The following is a 21,414-nucleotide window of genomic DNA, read 5'->3' on the forward strand; positions in this document are numbered from 1 at the left end:
CTTGAAACGCCAAGATGCAAGATGTAATTTAGTGTTTTTATACCAAACACTAACTTTGCTTCCATTGTTATCACAGTGACAACTCATTGCCTGTAGAGGGATAAGTCTTCTCCTCAGCAACTCACAGTTTCTGGGTCAGTGCAACGCTTTCAAAACCAATTGGACCAAGGCCAGCTGAAAATTGCACAGCTGTCAAGACGAAAGTGCTGCTAAAAGCTGTGTGCGCTTTGAGTCTGTCCGACGGGAGGTAGATAAATGAATGGAAACACAAATAATACAAAACAATGTGTTGGCACTAAATACCACGTCGGCTGGTTGGAAGAGCATTAGTTTAAAACACTGCCAAATGAGATAATGTAGCAGGGAAGTCTTAAAAAAACAAAAGATACAGAGGAGGAGAGGTGATAACACGTAGATCCTCACCATCACAGGTTAAACTAGCCTTAACAAGCATATTTGCTTAACAACACATACAAACTATACATAACCATTGACAGCATCAATGCAAAAAAAGCAAAAAAAAAAAACAGATACACAAAAAATACACCAAATTGACTGTTTACTGCAGAGCTACAACTGGAAGATCTTTCTGTTATTTTCTATCATTTCCTGTTGGGGTTTAAGCCTCCACAGATCATTTCTACAACACATACTTGGAGCACCAAATTGTTCTTTTTTTGTTGTTGCTATTATTAAACATGAAATAGTGGCATTTGCATAATGTGAAGCAGAGAGCAGCAAAGCTAACCCAGATCTGTCACATGAAGCTCCACAGACACATATTACCATGTCCCAAAATACACGGTATGATTTCCAACATTTACATTTCATCCAACTACATCTATCATGTGGAAACCCACTGGATAAAATTTTCAAGCTCCAATGGAGGGTGTCGAGTGAAAACAGTCTGAGGTCCAGAGAAAAATAATTCCCGTTTCTCTACAGGACTTCACTGACTGGAAGAGAAGAACAGAATGTCAACAAAACAGCCCCTCTGTGTGCCGCTTTAATGAACACCACAGGGAATACAAAGGCAAAATGTGATTTCCTGCGAGACACAATAATGAATGTTCTCAGACACAGAGCTCTCCACTGCCACTGTTATCATAGCAGGGCTTTCTCTGTGGTAAGGTCTGTATATATTATTTTCCCACTTGACTGTTTATGAATGTTTTGAACTAGTGTATTTACCATCTCTTCACTTTCACACTTATCATACACCCATAATTTAAAGGTGCTCTGTGGAGTTTTTTCATGTAAACAAACAGAAGTCATGTTTACATTCACTGTTACTCACCAAATACACTGAGTGTATCACTGAGGTGTCACAAATATGACCTAAGCTGACTCATTGCTGTAAATGTTGGCTGTTAGCGCCACCTGTAGATCAGTGTAATACTGTGACAGCGTTGGCAGGTGTTTTTTGTGCATAGCCTAAGCAATGAAAAACGCACAAGGATGCTGTCTTAATGGAAAAACACTAACCATCACAGCAGGTAACACCTGTTTCAGTGTTCATGAGAACTTGACAAAGATTTAAAGACACAGAATTGTGTACTTGTCCTTTAAAAACTTACAAAACAGTCCAATAGATAAAATCATGATATAAATGTTCTCTGACTCCACTGATATCTGATTAACAGATTAACCCCCCTTCATAATGAGACTATAGTCTCTCTCCTTACATAACTGTGTATACTTTATAATACATAAACTCCCCTGAGTGCTCGCTCAGTCATGTGAATTATATTGATGTTCATAACAGAAGCTATTGAGTACTTTCTGGGAGAAACACAGCCTTGCAGGCATCAGCAGAAAACAAGTCCTTGTATTAAAAAAGAAACATGTTGACGTAACTAGAGATGTAAACTAACTATGAATCTATTCCTTGATGTTGCATATCGTACAGAACACAAACTGCGCAAGGACAAGTTTGAAATATCAGTAATTTAATACAAAATGCAAAAATAGTGCTGCTTTCCTTTCCTTGCAAAAATGTCACACACGACAATCTTGAAAAATTATTCAGAAAAATACATTTCTTCTCTCATTGTATAAATTTACACTTTACAAAATATATTAAAAATCAAGTAGAAACAGCAACTAACAATATTTGCACCATTACAAAAATGTTCTTCGAGGCAAATCACTTGGCTGGTTAAAGTTCTGTAAAGGTCTAATGAAAATCGTTGTTCCGCCTCATCTGCGGCTGCTCTGGTCGACGTCTCTGGTTCACGTGAAGCGGCTCCTGTGAACGCATGACGATGTCGATGGATATGGGAAACAGAAAACGATCCATCATCTGTGCAATCTTCTCCTGCGGCACCCCGTGCTTGTTCCTCCTGGAGGGAAAACAGTGTGGTGTCATAACGCAAGTTTCTATACGCTTTTCGAAGTCTGCACAGGCTTGTAAACATTAAATGATAATTAAGAAATCCTACTTCTCAAGCTCATAAGGATCAAACTTCCAGCTGGTGTCAGGCTCACAAAAGTCCACTTTGTATCCTCTCTCCAACGCCTGTTTAAAAGGTCACAAATTTTTATTAGGATCTATGAAGTCCGTGTGATTGGTACACTGTAACTTAACACTCAATTATGTGGAAAATCCAATACCCACCATTTTGACATATGGCTTCATTTCCCAGGCTTGGAGGTTTGTATTATCAATAATAATTGGAGATCGGCCGTCATGCATAGCATCTTTAGCTGGACGAGGAATAAACACACAAAAAAGATTGAAATAATAAAGAAAACATAAAATGAGAAGAAACAAACACCTCAACAAATCAGATATTCTAAACTGACATCTCATATGTCATCTCATACTACATCTCTGTTAGCTAAAAGGGGGTTATGTTGTGTTTTTGTTGGTATGGATGGCATTCATTTTCCACTGTAACTACTCCTCATGCATGTCTGAAATTATCTTCAATGTGAACACAACACAGAGAGGACTGTCCTGATTGCAGTGTGACAGAGATGCCTTCACAATGATGCATGAAAACTTTTACTTGACACTTTTACAAAACAGTTGAGCCATGTGAGCTGACAACAATTTCTAAACCCATTGGCTACGGTCTGACAACAATTTAGCCTCAGGGGGCAATGGCCAACATTTCTGGCCTTCCAGTGTATCCAGCGGATATCTGGTTATAATCAGGCTCATTGCCGACAGTCCAATTAGCAGCTTAAGAAGTGAGAAACCACATTTTGGCAAATTTCTTTAGACAGATATTGTAATATAAGCAGATAAAATTTTAAAAAGTAAATAAAAAGCTAAATCATCGTCAAATGATAGCCAATGGGTCCCGAGATTATATTTGGCCTATGTGTTCTTCCTCTTGTGCTCTCTGCACGGACTGTTTGGTTTCTTAAGATTAAGGAGGCAATACCTCTGCTCTGGTTCCATTCATGTGCTGCTCCCAGAAGGCCTACGTCATAGCGGTAGCCATCTCTGTGAGCAAAGTAGTCATCTGTGCTCAGTATTATCCCACTGGGACCAGTGGCGAGCAGCTCCCTGTGCGAAAGATTGGACACAAATGTACGATGAATATTACATTTTCCACTATTACAGTTATCACCAACTGATTCAATAATTGATTAATTGCTTTTATTATTTTTTTATATATATATATATATATATATAAAAAATTCTGATTGCAATGTATGAATATGTTCTGGTTTCTCTACTCTATGACAATAAACTGAAAATCTTTGGTTTGTGAAAAGATATTTGAAGATGTCATCACAGCATTTCACCATTTTATGGTTTATACAGATTAATCGACAGGGAAAATAATCGTTTGTTGCAGACCTGCACTTATTTATGAGACTCAATATCACACATAGACGTACCTGGCCCGTGTCGATTTCCCAGATCCTGGTAACCCCCTCATCAAGATCAGCACCAATGAAGAACGGTGTACATCATTGTTATCAGGACGTTGGCAGTGATTCTCCCACTCTTCATTTTCTGGGTCATATCTCTGGTGCCTGTCATAATCTTCACCCGACTGACACCGTTCTTCTTTTCTGTCTCTCGACCATCCAATATTGACACTATCTGAGTGTGTGTCATAGGTGCGGCCCCGTTCATCCCTGTCAAAGTGGTGTTGAGAATCTCTATAAAAGCCCTGAGGGGGGCGACTGCATACATTCGGAGGTGGGAAGTTTGGAAATGTGGGAAAATGCGATTCCTCACTCCAGTTGTGATTCACGTGTGATGGTAGGTTTTGTGGATTTGGGAATGCAGGTGGGGGTGTTGGGGGGTGGAATGGTGGTCTTTGAAATCTTGGGTTTGGTGGTCTGTTCTGTGTTTGAGGATGATGCCACTGATTCTGTGGAGGAGCAGCTCTACCAGAGCTCAGGTCCACGCCTGGCCTTGGTCTTCTTGGGTAGTATGGCTCATTTTGATACCAGTGTGGCCAGGATGGCTGTCTCTGCCCACTGCTTTTCTGGTAGCCATCTGTTTCTACAGATTGAACAATTTTCTCCTTGCTTACATCCTGAGCTATCTCTTCTTTGCTGGCAGATATTTTGAGAGGTATTGGTGGTTGAGGAAAAGCTGCATCGGGTGTATCGATCTTCTCAAGCTCTTTGTAAAACTCACTCAGTGTGTCTTCAATGTCAGACTTGACTGTGTTTTTTGGTGGAGGAAATGCTGGACCGATGAAGGTGGAGCTGGTGAGTCCCACCTCTTTCAACACACGCCGCCTCACATTTATGTCTGCACTCACAAATGTAGTGTCTCTACCAGCAGAGCCATCTTCTGTTTTTTCACACACATCCTCATAAGGGTTTTCCATGCCATGAGAGGATTTAGTATCAGACATCTGCATTAAAACAGATTAAAACACGGTTAATACACTGGACAATCAAAAACTATTCAATTTGAATAAGTAATTAGTGTTATTATTTTCATTCATAGTCTTGGTGCCGTCAATTCATGGTTATAATTACAGCCAGTAGATACATAAGTAGACGTATATGAAACATTTCTAAAAATGTTTCATGATTGTTTGTGTTCAGAAACTACCATAAACTGAAGCTTAAACCGAAACAAGCTGTTAGCTAGTGTCACCTCACTCACTGTAGCGTTACAGAAGATTGTAAAAACAACTCTTACGATAATAATTTACCGCCTTAACACAAAATACACATCGTAAATGTCGCTCTTCATGTATGCTCACCGTAAAAAATCAGGACACATAACTAAATGATGGAAATATTGATAAAAAAATAAACAAAACGCGCGGTTCACAATCTCCACACTGCAAGTGTCTTCTGTTTACGGAAGTGACGACATTCTTCTTCGTGTCCATGTTAGCGGCAGAGGAAGCAGCAGCTGAGTACGTGAGCGCCCCCAACCGGACTGTTAGTGCAACGCTTCATCTTCTGTTGGAACAATATGACTGATTGGGTTTTTCTATTAAGATAAAAATCTTTGTGCATCATGCATCCCTAGTTAATAGTTACTTTACTGTTAACAATGAAATGCTTTATAACCATAAAAGGGGCAATATGTAAGAATTACATTTTTTAAGTTTTATTTTTAAAACAGAAAAAACTAACTACAATCATCTTCAGAATGTTAATAAATAGCAGTATTGACTTTGTGATGCCTGTGTTGTGTTGCAGAGATTTCAACTGAAGGTACAATGCTAACCAGCTAGCCCGGCCTGTCCTGGTCCAAGGCCCTCATGCTAGCCGTATGAACACCAACACTCACCTGGTCTCTGAGCTCCCAGTCTGAACGGCTAGGTGCCCGCCTAACTGAGCTAACTAGTTAAGTGCAGCTACACTTAGCAACAGTTAGTGGTTACTGTGGTGATACGCTGATGAATTTGACAGAGGGACAATTCTTACATATTGCACCTTTAAGTAATTTTAAAAGTAAAACTTTATAAGGCCATCCAAATGTTTATAGATGAACTCCACAGTATTTAACCACCATTTACAAAGTATTATAAGCATCAGCTCCAACTTTACAGTAAAGAATTGCTCAAATGGTTTATAAGCATTTATTTGTTAACGGTGTAATAACTTTTTACAAATGACTTATGAATGATGGTTATAATAAAGTGTTAATTATGAACCTTTTGTCACATGTAGACAACGTTAGCATCAAAATGGAGAATCCCTTTTTTTGTTTCAAAAAAGAAGCCCATAATTACTATTTTAAGAACTTAACATTTTTGTTTTAACACAACCATGACAAGCCTCAGTTTGTTCAATATTGTATTATCGTATACAGAATATGTATATTTTAGAATTCACAGAAAAACAGCTTCTTACAACACCAATACTGGATTATATAGAGCTAAACTGCAGGGATGCAATTCCAAGTTTTTCTTCTACTTACTGAGCTTTACAGACAAATCAGTGTGCTGCAGATGTAAAATCTTTAATGAGTCCAGTGAGATGACAAAAACAACAACAGAATATGTGCCAGATGCAGCTTTTAGCCTTTGCATTCACTCATTTGTACAGTTTGTTTTTAAAGTTGTAGCATCATCACACAGTCTTATGATCCTACATCAAATCACCAACAAGCAACGCCTGAGTGTCAATCATCGCCAGCTCCTCGTCATTCACCCATTCCTCCTCCACAGGTGAATTAACAGATTTGCGAGCTGGAGTCTGTACAGTTTTTAAAGTGCTGGGTGTCCCAGACCTCCGAGGGGGGACGAATGTCTTATTTACACATGGAGAAGCCACAGAGCCCAGATGGGAGAGAGGCGGTGGAGACGGGATACGAGACAGATAGTCCAGAGCTCTCCTCCTCTTCAGGCTGCTTGGATCTTTCTCTGTTGAACAGTTCTGTGCAGGAGGGTTCCTGCTGAGAGGCGTGAATGATCCAAAGCTTCTGACTGGCTGCTCAGACGTCACCTGCATTATTTAAAGGACAATTTTTTTTGTTTTTTAGTCATCATGAAGTGGTTATATGAGTAAATGTATCCAACAGTCATAGACATTTACTCACACTCGGCTTTGTGTCTTGTCCTCTGTCCGTTGTAGTAGCTGAAGCTGGTGTTCGTGTTTGCAGAGCTGGAGAGGAGATGGAGCTCAGCCCACCATATTTGATTAAATGTGAAAGCTTCTCCTCAGCAGTTTGAGAAAAGTTCGCCTGACCCTGAAAACATATGATGAAAGTTACTGCTAAAAAATGATTGGCAAACACTGTTTCTTAAGCCTGTCGGCAGCTTTTCAGTTTCGGATTTCAGCACTATACCTGGATCAGGCTTCTGAGTTGGCTGAGTGATTCCTGTAGATGAACTTCCTTGGGGTTTGTAGAGAAGACAGTCAGATCTCCAGCGAACACAACGGGAGTGGGAGATGTGGACTGACCTCTCAGCTGCAGGTTGCTCAGAGCCAACAGGACACGTGGTTTTAACACATCTTCCAAGCCAGACTGAGCCAAGCTGCTGAAACAGCGCACTTTAATAAAGTTCAGGTTCCCATCAGCCAAATAAAACGCGGGAGAGAAACCTGTGTGCAAGAACATAAATAACCATTTAGTAAATAATATAGTCCTGGAGGAAACAGTTGAGCAAAAACAATAAATCACCTACCCTGTCCATCTATGATACTGATGACATATCCTGTGAGATCAACCTCTCCACACAGCGGCTGGAAGTCTGTGTTTTGAAGATCCACAAAATGGGTCGAGAACCTTGGTTGAAAATGTGTTGATAACCATCCCTGAGAAGCCTGAAAGATAACAAAAACCGTATTATAAATTATTTAACCATCTTTCTAAATACTGCATCTTCAGTTGAATGTGCACACTGAGCATGTTGAAGATAGTTTGTTTCTAACTCTAACCTGTAGGTCCTGAAACTGTGTTTTCTTTGTCCCAGTCAGCTGAACAGATGTGCTGCCACCAGGTTTCTTTCCTTCAGAAGCAGTGAGGTTATACACTTTGTATCGACAGCCTTCCTTCAGCAAAGACTGAAGATCTGAGGGAGGTCGCCAAAGATTCAACTGGGAAACTAAAACAACAAAAACATAATGTTGAATCAGCATTTGAATACCCAATCGTACATACATTAAAGTAAACGTAGTGCATCTGAAATTAATGAAAATAAAGACAAACCACTGCCAGGTTGATCCGTGGAGTCCGCAATGCAGAGTCTCCACACGGGTGTAACGTCTCGCTTGGGACAGCTGCCTTCGCGGTCCTCTGCGTTTTCTAAAGCTCGTCGGTACCGATCCTGCAGCTCAGCTTGCTTCCTCTCCATCAGAGAACGCCTGTATGTATGTAGAGTCTGCAACTGCTGTTCGCTCAAATGAGCCTTGGACATGAGAGTAAAATAGGTATGCGATTAGAACTCTATTCATAAAGAGAAATGAAGACAATAATCTGTGAAGTAAATTTCACCTCCAGGTAAGCTGGGTCATGCCCCACTGCTTCATAAAGCTCCTCCCCATCCTGGAGACCTGCAATATCCTGACGACTCATTGTCCGTCTTCTGCGCTGAGGTTTCTCATTACCTGAAGAAGACAATTTATTAACACTTATCTCATTTTAACCTGTACTTCTTTTCATCATGCTGCAAATATGATTCCTACCTTTCTCCTCCTTTTCAAATTCAGCTTGAACTTTAGCAAACAGGCTCTCCATAGCTTTTTGTTTGTGGCTGTTGTATCGTCTCGCCTCCTTCTCTTCTGCACGAACAGAACGAAACACAACACCTCCATCTGGTTTCCTCTCCATCCACTGGAAAATGAGACAAGCATATGAATATAAATATTAATTTCTAGGAGAAACAGTATAAATATATCAATGCAAGACTGAACGCACCTGTATGGGGTAGCTTCTCAGTAGAACAATGTCCACACATCCCACTGGTCCTCCATTGCTGTACAAAGAGGAAACAGGAAGCAAGAATGGCCTTGGATCTCTGTGAAATCCCAGCTTGGCATCCCATCGTGCGGGTCTGCTGCTATTGGCGCAAATCTAAACACAAACAATAAATAAGCCAACTTGTTATTTGGTTGTGGAAAGATAGCATAACTTGTAGTGTCCCTGTTAAAGTACCTTTAACATGAGGGAATCAGGTGCCTCCAGAGGGGAGCAAGCATCTTGTGATCCCACCAGCTGAGCCCCACTGATGATCAACTTCCCACCGACAGCCAGTCGACCTGTTCGAAGCATGGCAGTCAAAGGTTCATCCAGCTGGGCTTTAATGGCATACCATCCATCTGTCAGCCAAACAACTGCAGATGGGTTTTCTGCCTTGGCGTCGCCACCTGGGGTCTTAACACCACTTCGTCTTTTTGGGGAGTGACCCCCAGAGACGACCCCACAAACACAGAGGACCAGGGTTTTGGCTGCTGTGTCGTCCTTTTCCATGATCTTTCTCAGAGCCGGCCTGCGGCTGTGGTCCACCTCTACATCGTATCTAATACACATAAAATATAATCAATACATTAGAAAGTGTTTAAATAAAACTACTTAAAATATTTTAAAAAACAGAAAACATAAGTAACGTGGGATCATGGGAGTTCTTGTCTTCAATTTCAGTTTAACATCCACCACTGCTGATTAAATCTAAGTGAGTCAGGCACTAATGTACACATCCCAGGTAATGTTTTAAAGTCTCATGTTACAATTAGTTACATTTGACAACTTCCCTCCTCATTTTGACTCTCCTGGGAGTTTTAGAGGCAGGTGATTTTTTCTTTTCTTTTTTTTATAAAAGTACAATATATAAATATGTATTTTTTTGGTGATTTCTTTTGATTTAAGGCTTATAAAATGTCATTTTTGTGTTACAAGAAGCCATTAAATCGTACAAAAAATCCAGGTAGGCAATGTGTTAATACAATTTTAGGAAAATCAACTTCAATTACAGGAACATAATGATCTAAAATAAGCTATAATCTTTTGTACCTGTACTTCAGCTGTAGGAGAACCTGCTCTGGGGTGAGACAGAGGCTGCCCATTGTTTCTGGAAATGATCTCTCCATGGCGGCCTGCTTCCATACAATCCACCTGTAGTGATTGTACACCCATTCCTCACTGATGAGTTTAGGATCCACACCGGGGGTGTCACATAATGCTCTGTGGACAGACAAGACAATCATTAAAATGAGCCTGAAGTCTGCATTTGCACACCAAGATACACCTGGTCTGTTATAATAGAGAGATTCACTTAACAAATCACAATTTAAACTCAATACCTGTAAAACTCTTCTTTCCCTGCAGTCCCATCATTACTGGGGATCAGCCATCCTCCATCAGCAAGCTGAACACCACCTCCGTCTATAAATGCCTCCTGTTTGACAAACTGCTTTAAACTGAAGCGAAAACATTCTGCAGTCTCACTGGTGATCTCACACACATGCCGATGAAGTCCTCGGCTATACAGCTGGAAAAACAAGAACATGAACATGTCAATAAAGCTGTTTACATTACACTGATTTCAGTTTTAACTAAACACAAGAAAAAACACTGACAACAGTTCTGGCCTTGCCTGTTTTTGGGTGTATCTTGCAGGGGGCTTCCCGTCTACTGCAGCCTTTAATGGTATCCTCGACACTCCGGAGGTTTTGGTTAGAAACAAACTGCCTGGCAAAGGCCGAATGGTCTGGCGCTTCTTCTTCCTCAGCCTCATGTCTTGCATATCTCGTGCCAGCTCCACGTTATGAAGATTCTGAAACATGTCTGTAGACCATAAACACACCATTATTTTACCCACATTGTGCAGAGTATTACAGCGATACTGACTTCATCCAAAAAGCTTACTGCACCTTGGCTTTTGGACAGTTTGTCCTCCAAGAGTGAGGCCTCTGGGGCAGACTCCTCAGATTCATAGCCAACAGGCAGGCTTTGATTATTGATCAGGTTGTCTTTTGTAGTGTCAGCCATGGTCACAATCTGAAGGTCTTCGTTGCTTTTATTATCAGTTACACCTGTAGAGCTTTGTGTTTTCTTAGTGGGCAGTACATAAGTGTTGCTCTTAAAGGGCATTACAAAGTGATGGTGCTGTTTATCCTCCTCCTGTAGTTTAGAGGAGCTCTCTTGGACAACAGTTCTTTGTTTTTTGAATGGAGGAACGAATGCAGAAGGTGTTCTTATATTGTCCTTGAGCACTGTATGATTGCGGCTCTCCGTATTTACATTCTTGAGGAATGGTGGAACAAACGTGGACATCTTGGAATGGGCTGATCTGCTGTCTCCTGGAGTTGAGTGTTGTGTTGGTGTTGTCTTTTGCAATCTGGTTTCCACATAGTTTGTTCCATTCCTGTAAGACGTAAACAGACATGACAGAGGGATGATTAACTTGGCCAGCTGCTTGAAAACATGTCCAACGATTCACAGGTGACTTACCTGTGTGGCCTTGTGATGTTTGGATGCAGAGAGACACTGTACTTGAAAACTCTCCTGTCTTTCATAACACCTTAATTAAGAAAAGAAATACAGATCAGCAGTTATATAATTTAGAAGACAAAATAGGATTTATTTAGATAATTTCTTACGGTAATTTACCATTTGGACTGCTTTTTTGTGGATCGAGTGTCAAACCTCTTGGACCATCAACAGTCCTGTCAAATTCTTCGAGCAATCGTCTCTTCAGGGGAGGCTGACCTAGAATATTTAAAACAGTTAGGCAAGCGGTGGCCATGGTGAAATAATTCTAGTCTTGAAACAATTCAGATTCAATAAGATCTGAAAACATTGAGGTAATCTGTGTAGCATGAACAAAAACATACAATATTATAGTACATAAATGTAATATAATTACACAGACACTAACCGGTCATATCTGGATCCTCTACCAGTCTTTTCCCTTTTCCTTTTTGTTCCTCTACAGATCTATCAAAGGATTTGGGTTTATCTTGCAGTGGCACATTTACTGAAGTCATTGAAAGTCTTTGTTCTGCTAGATTTTCATCCTCTAACAAAGCATTAGTGCAGTCCAGAGCTTCCTGGGCAAGAAACCTCTGCTGGGTTTCAGTGCAGCCACTGAGGTTAAGTGAGTGAAAGTACAGAACTGAAGACTCTTCTGTCCGTTTGACCTCAGATCCTTCACTGCTGCTTGTCTGATTCATTTCACAGTCCAATACAGTTGCCATTTCCTCTCCAGGGCTGTCATGGAGGTTGGTCATTTTTCCTTCTTTAACCTTAAATGCATCTGAAGGTGCCTTGGCTCTGATTAAAATGTTACCAAGAGCATGTGATTTTTGAAAAGTTTCATTTTCACGGTCAAACTGTTGTAAAGAGGATAACAATGTTACTTCCTGGGGGGCATTGTCCTTCACAGGAATGTCTTTGTCACTGGCTGTGGGGACATTTGAAGCTCTTCTCACATCTTTCACGATTGATTTATGGGTGGCATGTGTACTTGAATCATGACACTCCCCATCAGCAAGGTCTTTCAAGAGGTTCTTTGCTTTCAACAGATTTTTCTGCGAAACATGCACTTTTGCTCCACCTGCAGTTGAGAAACCACAATGATTTTCTTCTTTATCATTTAGAGCATATTTCTGTTCACTATTCCTTGTGTGTGAAATAGTTGGGATCTCTGCACTGGAACTGATGTCACCGAAGACCGCTTTTGCTTTCTCGAGGGCCTCAGATGAAATTGCCACTGGCTTACCACTGGCTGCAAGAAATCCATGGTTCCTGGGTGGTGGACCAGGAACTGGCATCTTGGAATGTGTTGGTTTTACATCAATTTTATCCTGAGCTCCTTCACATTCGCTGAACAGAGTTTTTGCTTTCTTGAGAGCTGCAGATGAAACAGCAACTCCTTTGCCACTGGCTGTCTGAAATCCACCATTCTGTGATGGCAAAGTTTCTAGTTTTGGTTTCAGCCATTTGTTTGTCTCCTCAAATGTAGCATTTTCATTAAAAAGAGACTTTGCTTTTGTCAATGCGTCATGCGACACGGATACGTTTTTCCCACTGGCTGATATGCCATGTCTACTGTCCATAATGTCACAGTCTGTGAAGAAAGCATCTGTTTCTTGCATTGCTGTTGCTGAAATAGAACCATCAAATTCTTTCAAAAGGTTCTTTGCTTTCAACAGATTTCCTGGTGAAACATGGACTTTGGCTCCCCCTGCAGTCAAGAAACCACAATGTATTTTCTCCTTATTTTCACCCTCGTCTCGTTTCTTATCACTGTTCCTTGAGAGTGAAACATCTGGGATCTCTGCACTGGAACTGATGTCACCGAAGAACGCTTTTGCTTTCTCAAGGGCCTCAGACGAAAATGCAACTGGTTTACCACTGGCTGAAAGAAATCCATGACTCCTAGGTGGTGGGCCAGGAACTGTCATCTTGGAGCATGTTGGTTGTACACTAATTTTATCCTCAACTCCTTCACATTCACTAAGCAGAGCTTTTGCTTTCTTTAGGGCTGCAGATGAAACAGCAACTCCTTTGCCGCTAGCTGTCTGAAATCCACCGTTCTGTTGTGGCAAAGTGTCTACTTTTTGTTTCACCGGTTTGTTTGTGTCCTCAAATGTTGAATTTTCATTAAACACAGACCTTGCCTTTGTCATTGCATCATCCGAAATGGATACTTTTTTACCACTGGCTGTACAGAATCCACTAATGTTGCTCAATTCATTGCTGGCAGAGCAACTAATGTTTTTGGATTTTTGGCACAATGTAGAGTGCTTTGAGATTAAAGCTGGATTTCCATGTAAAGTTGCTGCATTGGTAGAATCCAGCATCGTTTTAAAACCCTCGTCATGAATCTCACTATGCAGCATCTTTTCATGGTTTATGACTCGTCCCACAGTCACATTTTCAATCTCAGTGTGTCCACTTCCAGACTCCTCATTTGTCGTCATCTGATCTTGTTTAAATAAGGAAAGGGTTTTTTTCTCACTGCCACTTCCACTCAGAGATAATATACTTTTTCTATGAGTCACTGACATGCTTTCTTTGACGTCCATAGCGTTACAATCCTTGAAGAACACATCTGAATCTTGCATTGCTGTTGCTGAAATAGAAGAATCAAATTCTTTCAAGAGGTTCTTTGCTTTCAACAGATTTTTCTGTGAAACATGGACTTTTGCTCCCCCTGCAGTTGAGAAACCAGAATGTATTTTCTCCATATGTTTATCCTTGTCTTGTTTCTTGTCACCGTTCCTTGTGTGTGAAACAGCTGGGGTCTCTGCACTGGAACTGATGTCACTGAAGAGAGCTTTTGCCTTCTGGAGGGCCTCAGATGAAAATGCCACTGGTTTACCACTTGCTGCAAGAAATCCACGATTCCTGGGTGTTGGACCAGGAACTGGCATTTTGGAATGTGTTGGTTTTACACCTATTTTATCATCAACTTCACCACATTCACTCAACAACATTTCCGCTCTTTTGAGAGCTGCAGATGAAATGGTGAATCCTTTGCCACTGGCTGTCTGAAATCCACCATTTTTAGGGGGTGAACCCTGAATTTGATTGACGAGATGACGGGTTCTTAAAGCATCTTCCTTTTGTTTCCGTTGTTTGTTAGTGTCCAGAAGTGTATCGATGTCATTCAAAAGACACTCTGCTTTCTTCAGTGCGTCAGCTGAAACCAATACTTTCTCCCCACGGGCTGTACAAAATCCACCACTGGCACTCAATTCATTGACAACAGAAGAGCCAATATTCTTTGATGTTGTATAAGAGAGAGATGAAAGTGCCTTTGCAGTCGAAGATGGGTTTCCATGGTAAGAAGCTGCGCTCATTAGAGCCAGTGTACTCTTCAAACCAAAATTGTGAGGCTCCACTTTATGTTGTACAACGTCTGTGTGACGTGCAGTTGGTCCAGCATTCACATCTTCAACTTCATTGATTGGTTCTTTAGAAATGTTTGCTTTCATCCCTTGAACATTCTTAAATTTCTGTAGGCTTTTCTTATGACTGACAGTGACACCGACTCCAGTCAAGGGTTCTGTGCTCTTTTTATGTTTTACTGACACGCCAGCGCTAGTATCCATCATGTCACAGTCTTTGAAGAAAGCATCTGCCTCTTGCATGGATTTTGCTGAAATAGAAATCCCTTTCCCACTGGCCATCTGGAAACCACTTTGACGCTTGGTTGTGTCCACTTTGCTGTTGTTTAGACTTTTTGTAGCATCTTCATCTCTAATGCCAGAGACCTGTGTGTCTGAACAGGTTATTTTTCCTCCGTCTTGTTTATGAGGCAAAACATTACCAGTGTGCTTGTCCATTTTGCAATTGCGCTGTGTTTTAGCATCAGTTTCACTACTTTGTTTGTCCAGGGATTTTTCATTTATCATAAGATTCTCCTCTAAATCTGCAAACAAAGCTCTAGCTTTGCTCAGACATTTCTTTGATACTCTCAAAACATTTCCTCCTGCAGTCTTAAATCCAACCCCAAGCATCAAAGGATTACTGTTCTCGAACTTGCTTGTTTCAGTGTGGCTAGCTCTGTAAAGATTTTTGTTTTCATTTGACATAACACTCTTACTGCCTTCAGAGATCTGCTTTGAAGAGGAAGATGCATCTTCAGTCGAGGAATTATCTTTTTTCATTTCACTCGACAAGGACAAACCTGTGGATTTACTTGTGGCAGTGGATGTTTCACCATCTGAAACTTTTGTCATTTTGTCATGCACTGCTGTAACTCTCAGGTGCTTTTCAAGATCTGAATTGAAACTGTCATCAAAATCTATACCCGTGAGAAAATCAGGGTCGAGTTCCTTGTCAACTTTTTGGGGAGTAAACTCAAACTGGCTATCGGCTTCTTCCAGGAGAGCGCATAGCTCCGTCACATCAGCTTTCTGTGAAGCTGTTAACTGGCTGTCCACACTTTTTTCATTTGAAGAAAGAGGCTGGTTTGAGTTGAAGGTTGTGTCTTTGACTGATCCATGACTCATGCCAAGTTCATGTTTAGTGTCATGGGCACATTTGATGTGCTGATCACTTAAAATCCTTTCCCCTTTCGTTTCTTCAAAGAGATGCTTGGCTCTCTCCAGGTTGGCTGAGGAGATTTGTATGCCCTTATTTGAAGCGGTTTTGAATCCTGACGTATGGACAGAGGACAGAGAAACTGTTGTTTTGTTTGGCAGACTGCCATGAAGTTGACTATTAAGTGGAATGCAATTAGTGTAATCAACAGTTCCTTTTGCACTGCTCGGTCGTCGATTTGATGTACTCTCCATGTGCAACTTACTCTCTCTGCCAGGGTCAAGTGTCTCCCTTCCCTCTATTGTGCTGGGCAGATCGGCATCAGTTTCAGCTTCCTGTAAAATATCATCCAAATGTGTTTTTCCGCTTCCTTTATTTGTAGACGTAAAAGTAGTCCTTTGGATATCAGTTTTAAAGCCTGTCCATTGTTGACTGTGCCCATTGTTCACCGAGCTGGGAACAACAAAGGATGATGCAGCAGCAGACTGGAATCCACTATCACTTACTGTGCCTTCATTGATAGAGTTATTTTGATTAGTCGTAGCAACGGATCTTCTGTTACTGGCGTCATCACGGTCATGGGCAAGATTTGCTTGCCCTGCTTTCTGATTAGCTCGTTTCATGGCTGACAGGCAAGCTGATGGAGAGAAGCCATTTCGAGGAGTATCCTCTGCCACTTTACTCAGTATAATCGGGTCTGGCATTTGACTGAAGTCTTGTGCAAAATCTCTAGAAAGCTGCGATATGTCAAGATCCTGGACTTTTGCTTGTACAGAGGGAGGTAGATTTTCTTCAGTCAGATTTCCCTGTTTTTGCGTGTCATTCTTGCTGATGCTGCAACACTCTGCTTCATCTGGGGCCGTCACCAACTGCTTCACATTCACGTTTTGACCTGAAACACAGCATGATGATAAAAAAAATAAAAAATACATTCATTTGGCATTCAAAGGGGCATGTTAACACATTAGATATTATATAATTTTTACACTTTGCATGCATATAAAATGTTACCAGAATCTGGAATCCCAGCTGACGAGTCCATCTTCTGAAACTGTTTTTCTATTCCTTCAACTTGCAGTTTTGAAGTCTTAACAGTATAAACAAATGTCCTCTTTTTCTTAGTAAATCCAGAGTCTGTGATTTTCATATGTGGCGTGCTTAGTTGCCCAGAATCAAAGTCACCCCGCAGTTGTCCTGTTGAAATACTGTTCTCCACATGTGTAGCAGAACCATTATCGTGGCAAGAGGAATCCACAGTGGAAGGAGGAATATCAGATAAACTCAATGGAGACCACTGGGTGTTTCCAATATCTCCTGTTTTCACAGGTGGAGGTGAGAGAAGTCTGCCAGAGTCCTGATCAGCTGTTTTCTGTTCATTGGATGCAGTGTTGTTTGTTGTTGAGACGTCCACAGAGCTGCAACCGTGTTCTTTTGTGGGAATGATTTGCTTTCTTTTGATTCTGTCGGTTTTCACTTTTCTCAGTGCTGAACTACTGTTGGCGAAAAATATAGAGAGAACATCTTCAGCTCCATCAAGGACACTTGCTACGGTGCTGCGAATTTCTCCATCCTCAATAGCATCTGGTAGGTTTGGTCTCCAAACTCCCTCACTCTGATTCAAAGAACTCTGGGGTGAGCCGAGGGACTCTGGATTCTGACCAGCCACAGGGGACACAACACCTGTTGATTACAGACAAGCATCAGTATTTTGTATTATCAACCTAAAACTGTGCGCAAAAAAATGTACATCTGTTTTAATGCATAGTTGTGTAATTCAGACTCAGAGCTACTGTAAAATCTTGGATATTAGCAAATTGTAAAGAAAAAGCACAGTACCTCTGTGAACAGTTGGCATGTCACAATTTTTGGGTGACACCGCTCCCACTCTGGATGCATTTGAAAGAGAAGGAAAAAGCTTCCGAACAAACTAAGAAAGATAAGACAGAAAAAGAGTTTCATGTTATGTTTGCTGTAATGGCAGACTTCCTCTGTCGTACACCAGAAAAAAATGTGAACTGGGAACAAGATCTGAATCTTCCTCTTTGGGTGATACTTTAAAACCTCATCCCTGAACAACTACATGATGTCTACAGCTTCTCTGATTCAGATGCTTCAGTTGTGCCTTGATCTGCATAATTTACTCTTTACATCTCTGTGCAATGCTTATAACACATGGATGTAACAAAACCTTTCAAAAGGCATTTTTAGTGTAAAAACCAAAGAATGCTGCCTTGTCGACAAATTTTTACAATTCTGTTGCATTTACTATATTATTTAGAAAAATCCAAAACTCTTTTCTCAGAGTACTCACAACAACATTTTTGTCTTCAGGCGCACTCAGTGGGCAGGGACTCTCATCAGGTTTAGCTGTAAAAATTGAGAAGACACACTAATTATTTAACAAATCACATATATCCTTTTCTCAAACAACCAACTGTGTCATTCACTTACTTAAAATCAGGGTGGATGGTATTGCTGGTGGGGTATTCAGAGAACTGGTCCACGAGATATCAGGATGAATCTGTGCACCGAGACTTTCAGATATATGCTTAGCATAGCTGACCTGTTTCATTCAAAAATAAAATATCAAACATTGCTCCACATTCAAATACTGGCATTTTCTGACTGTTACACTTTAATATACTTACTGGGGATTTTTGTGGGGTACGAAGCAGATCTGTACAGTAAACAACAGCAGACAAACAAATAAACCAGAGAGGATACTTTTTTTTTTCAAAATATAATTCAAACACAAGAAATACATTTGCAGCTCACCAAAACGGTCCTCATTCTGATGCTGGATACTTCCATGTTTTGCACCTTGGAACCTAAAAAAGAGAATAAAAAATAAAAAACTGTCAACTGCTGGGACAACACAAGTAACTACAAAATTACCTTGAAAATAGCCCCAAATTAACGTATGGGAATGGATATTAGTTGTGAACTTATTAGTCTTTTTTCAAAGCATAGGTATTACCATCAAGATTATATTAAAACTGGGTTATTATTATTTTTTGCTTTAACTAAAAAGCTTTTTGAGATGTCTAACAACACTGTTCCTACTGAAAAATTAATTTGGAATATTAAAAAAAAAAAACTCAAGCAACTCAGCAAAGATAGCAACATTTCAGAGTTGCACTCACCCTTCTTTTAACATCCCAAACAAACATGGACTTTGTGTTGCTGTCCACGGCAATGTTTCTTTTTCTAGGATGTACCACAGAGAATCATTATTTTTTGGATGCAACTTCAATGCAGACACGAGAAGGTTACAAAAATGTTACAAACATAAACATACAGACTTTCATTAGCTTAGATGACTGCATAAACACTTCAACAGTCAAACTTTAATCAAACTTTACCATGTTCAGCAGTGAACGAATGTTCATCCTCAGTTTCAGGTGAAACAACTCGACTGTGTCTGAAAACTTTCGGGGTTGAAAATAGCTGACTCTCTGCTGCGCTTTTGTCAAAAGGTGCTTTAAAATTCCCCTCTTGGTTAGCGCACAGCTCATCTTGATCAGAGACATTTCCCTCATTGTTTAAAGTTTGAGCTGTCAGCGTCTCAAACCAGTCAGGGTCCAGTGATCCCAGCTCTAAATTGGGACATTAAAAACGGTTTGAAGATCAGTAATAAGTTCACAACCTCCAGCATACAGACCATTGTGTTTTCTTTGTAGAAGAACCATTTACAGCTCAAGAAGCTGGACACAAAATAATCCATGACAAAATCAGTATTTGTGCACCTTATAATGTCCATCTTACCTTTCCAGATTTCATCTTTGAATGTATCGTACATGTTTTTGGAGGGCAAATCCATCCTAGTTGACTTGTGTAAACCCTAAAGTTTGTTGTGTGGCACACCTGAGAAGACAACATTTCTTATTTTTTTTTATGATTTAAGATAACGAGCTCAGATTTGTCGAAGCTAGTCAGCCTCAAGATGAATGATGTGTGATACAACATTCTTCAGGGTGGGCACGGCCACCCTACTGCCACTTCCGACCACAGGTTTTGTAGCTAGCGGCTACATTAGCTTACGTGAAGGTTAGATAAGGTGATAGTTACGTTGCTTTGGACGAATTGTCGAGAGGGCATCTTTAGCTAACGTTCAATTCACAGTTAGAGTGAGTTGACAATGTTTAGAAATCACATAAATTACGATTAACGGACACTGACTGCTACTTGTTCACAAAGAGAAATTCTGACTTACCATGGTGGCGTACGACAATGTAGACGTTCATGTCGTGATGAAACTCTTGTTAACGACGTTAATGATAAACCACAACAGAAACTCAGTATAACTATGAGTCAACTAAGCTGCTAGCTAGCTAACTCTACTTTAGCCCTGCTACGAAAACAAACCTCGCGCGCCGTGTAGCGGAAACCCAGCACGACTTCAAAATAAGAGTCCCGTTTAAATGAAACACCTAATTTTTACACACTTTCATTTGTTTGCGTGTTACATATGGTGCGTTCCAATGCAATCGGACACGCACAGGAAAAAATTACTTTTTACCTCTTCGTCAATGTTAACTTCAAAAAGTGTTTTGTTTGTGAAACGTGCAGCTAACACAACTTCGCAGTTATCATTTGAACGCTTATTCACTTGATCTGTGTATCATACTCAATAGAAGTCTTTGGGAGTATGCGTTGAAGGCTTGTCGTCCTGTCTCTCTTTTTTTTTAAATGCCCTTAACTGTTAAATCAGCTGCTGTAGTTGCTTGTGAAGTTTGCAGACTTGTCATTCAAACACGTTTGCAGCAAATGTACTGGAATGCTTTTAGATTGGAGAGATCGAGAGATTCCGACTTCCGACTTGCAATGGAACGTACCATTATCACATGAACATGTAGGTGACTGTAAACAGTAGGTGGTGATTATGCACGAAGATACCGTGATTGTTCAATTGAAACAGGTTAACAAGCTTGAAACTTACGGTGCATCTTCACCCTGAAGTTAAGCCTTTCAGCAGACCTTTCTGGCTGTTAAACAATGCTGTTTAATTAAGTGTGGTTTGGCAGAGCCAGATGGGACAAATAAGACACACCTCTTTATATTGGATTTTTCTGCTTCTTCTATTTTTTTTGTAAAAATGAAAAGCAGAAGTTCAACTAAAATCCCATGAAAAGAGGTGTGTCTTATTCGACCAGTATACGAAGACATTTCTGCATTGACTTTGAGTCGATGGCGGAAATGACCTGGAAGTTATTGAAAAATAAAGCCGATAAGTTCAGGAAAAATGCAGATTTTTCTTTAAAATATTCACGAAAAAAAGAAATGCCACTAAAATCCAATAAAAACAGGTGTGTCTCGTTCTACCAGTATAACAAGACATTTTGGCATTGATTTTGAGTTGATGCCTAAAATGACCCGGAAGGTATTGAAAAAACTGCCCGATGTTTTCATGAAAAATTGTGTTTTTTCTTTAAAATGTTCATGAAAAAAATAAATTCCACTGAAATCCAATAAAAACAGGTGTGTCTCATTCTAGCAGTATAACATGACATTTTGATTTTGAGTCGATGGCTCAAAAG

General features: G+C 40.4%; 2 protein-coding genes across 4 annotated transcripts; both read right to left on the reverse strand.

Annotated features, from left to right (window-relative positions):
• Positions 1-1,928: 1,928 nt before the first annotated feature.
• Positions 1,929-5,285, reverse strand: n4bp2l2 (NEDD4 binding protein 2-like 2). 3 transcript variants are annotated; one of them, XM_084350538.1, is made up of 6 exons: positions 5,190-5,285; positions 3,856-4,832; positions 3,393-3,517; positions 2,618-2,706; positions 2,442-2,518; positions 1,929-2,342 (listed from the first exon to the last, which is right to left on the reverse strand). In XM_084350538.1, exons 2-6 carry the CDS (start codon positions 4,830-4,832, stop codon positions 2,177-2,179), a joined length of 1,434 nt encoding a protein of 477 aa, XP_084206664.1. In that variant the 5' UTR covers positions 5,190-5,285; the 3' UTR covers positions 1,929-2,176. The 3 variants fall into 3 exon arrangements, with proteins under 3 accessions (XP_084206664.1, XP_084206666.1, XP_084206665.1); XM_084350540.1 differs by lacking the exon at positions 5,190-5,285 and adding an exon at positions 5,126-5,145; XM_084350539.1 differs by lacking the exon at positions 5,190-5,285 and adding an exon at positions 5,090-5,108.
• Positions 5,286-6,006: 721 nt separating this feature from the next.
• On the reverse strand, positions 6,007-20,229 carry brca2 (BRCA2 DNA repair associated). Its single transcript, XM_084350285.1, has 27 exons — positions 20,091-20,229; positions 19,643-19,741; positions 19,240-19,473; positions 19,021-19,084; positions 18,653-18,705; positions 18,526-18,554; positions 18,329-18,440; positions 18,189-18,244; positions 17,714-17,804; positions 16,889-17,557; positions 11,763-16,769; positions 11,495-11,593; positions 11,336-11,405; positions 10,756-11,249; positions 10,479-10,669; positions 10,186-10,373; positions 9,896-10,066; positions 9,041-9,404; positions 8,804-8,959; positions 8,572-8,719; positions 8,381-8,493; positions 8,096-8,294; positions 7,825-7,991; positions 7,572-7,710; positions 7,232-7,488; positions 6,983-7,132; positions 6,007-6,888 (listed from the first exon to the last, which is right to left on the reverse strand). The coding sequence occupies exons 2-27, from the start codon at positions 19,695-19,697 to the stop codon at positions 6,532-6,534; spliced, it is 9,633 nt and encodes a 3,210-aa protein (XP_084206411.1). The 5' UTR covers positions 19,698-19,741; positions 20,091-20,229; the 3' UTR covers positions 6,007-6,531.
• Positions 20,230-21,414: the final 1,185 nt, after the last annotated feature.

The sequence above is a fragment of the Pagrus pagrus genome (genome assembly GCF_965226575.1).
Source record: "Pagrus pagrus genome assembly, chromosome: 4".
Taxonomy (NCBI): domain Eukaryota; kingdom Metazoa; phylum Chordata; class Actinopteri; order Spariformes; family Sparidae; genus Pagrus; species Pagrus pagrus.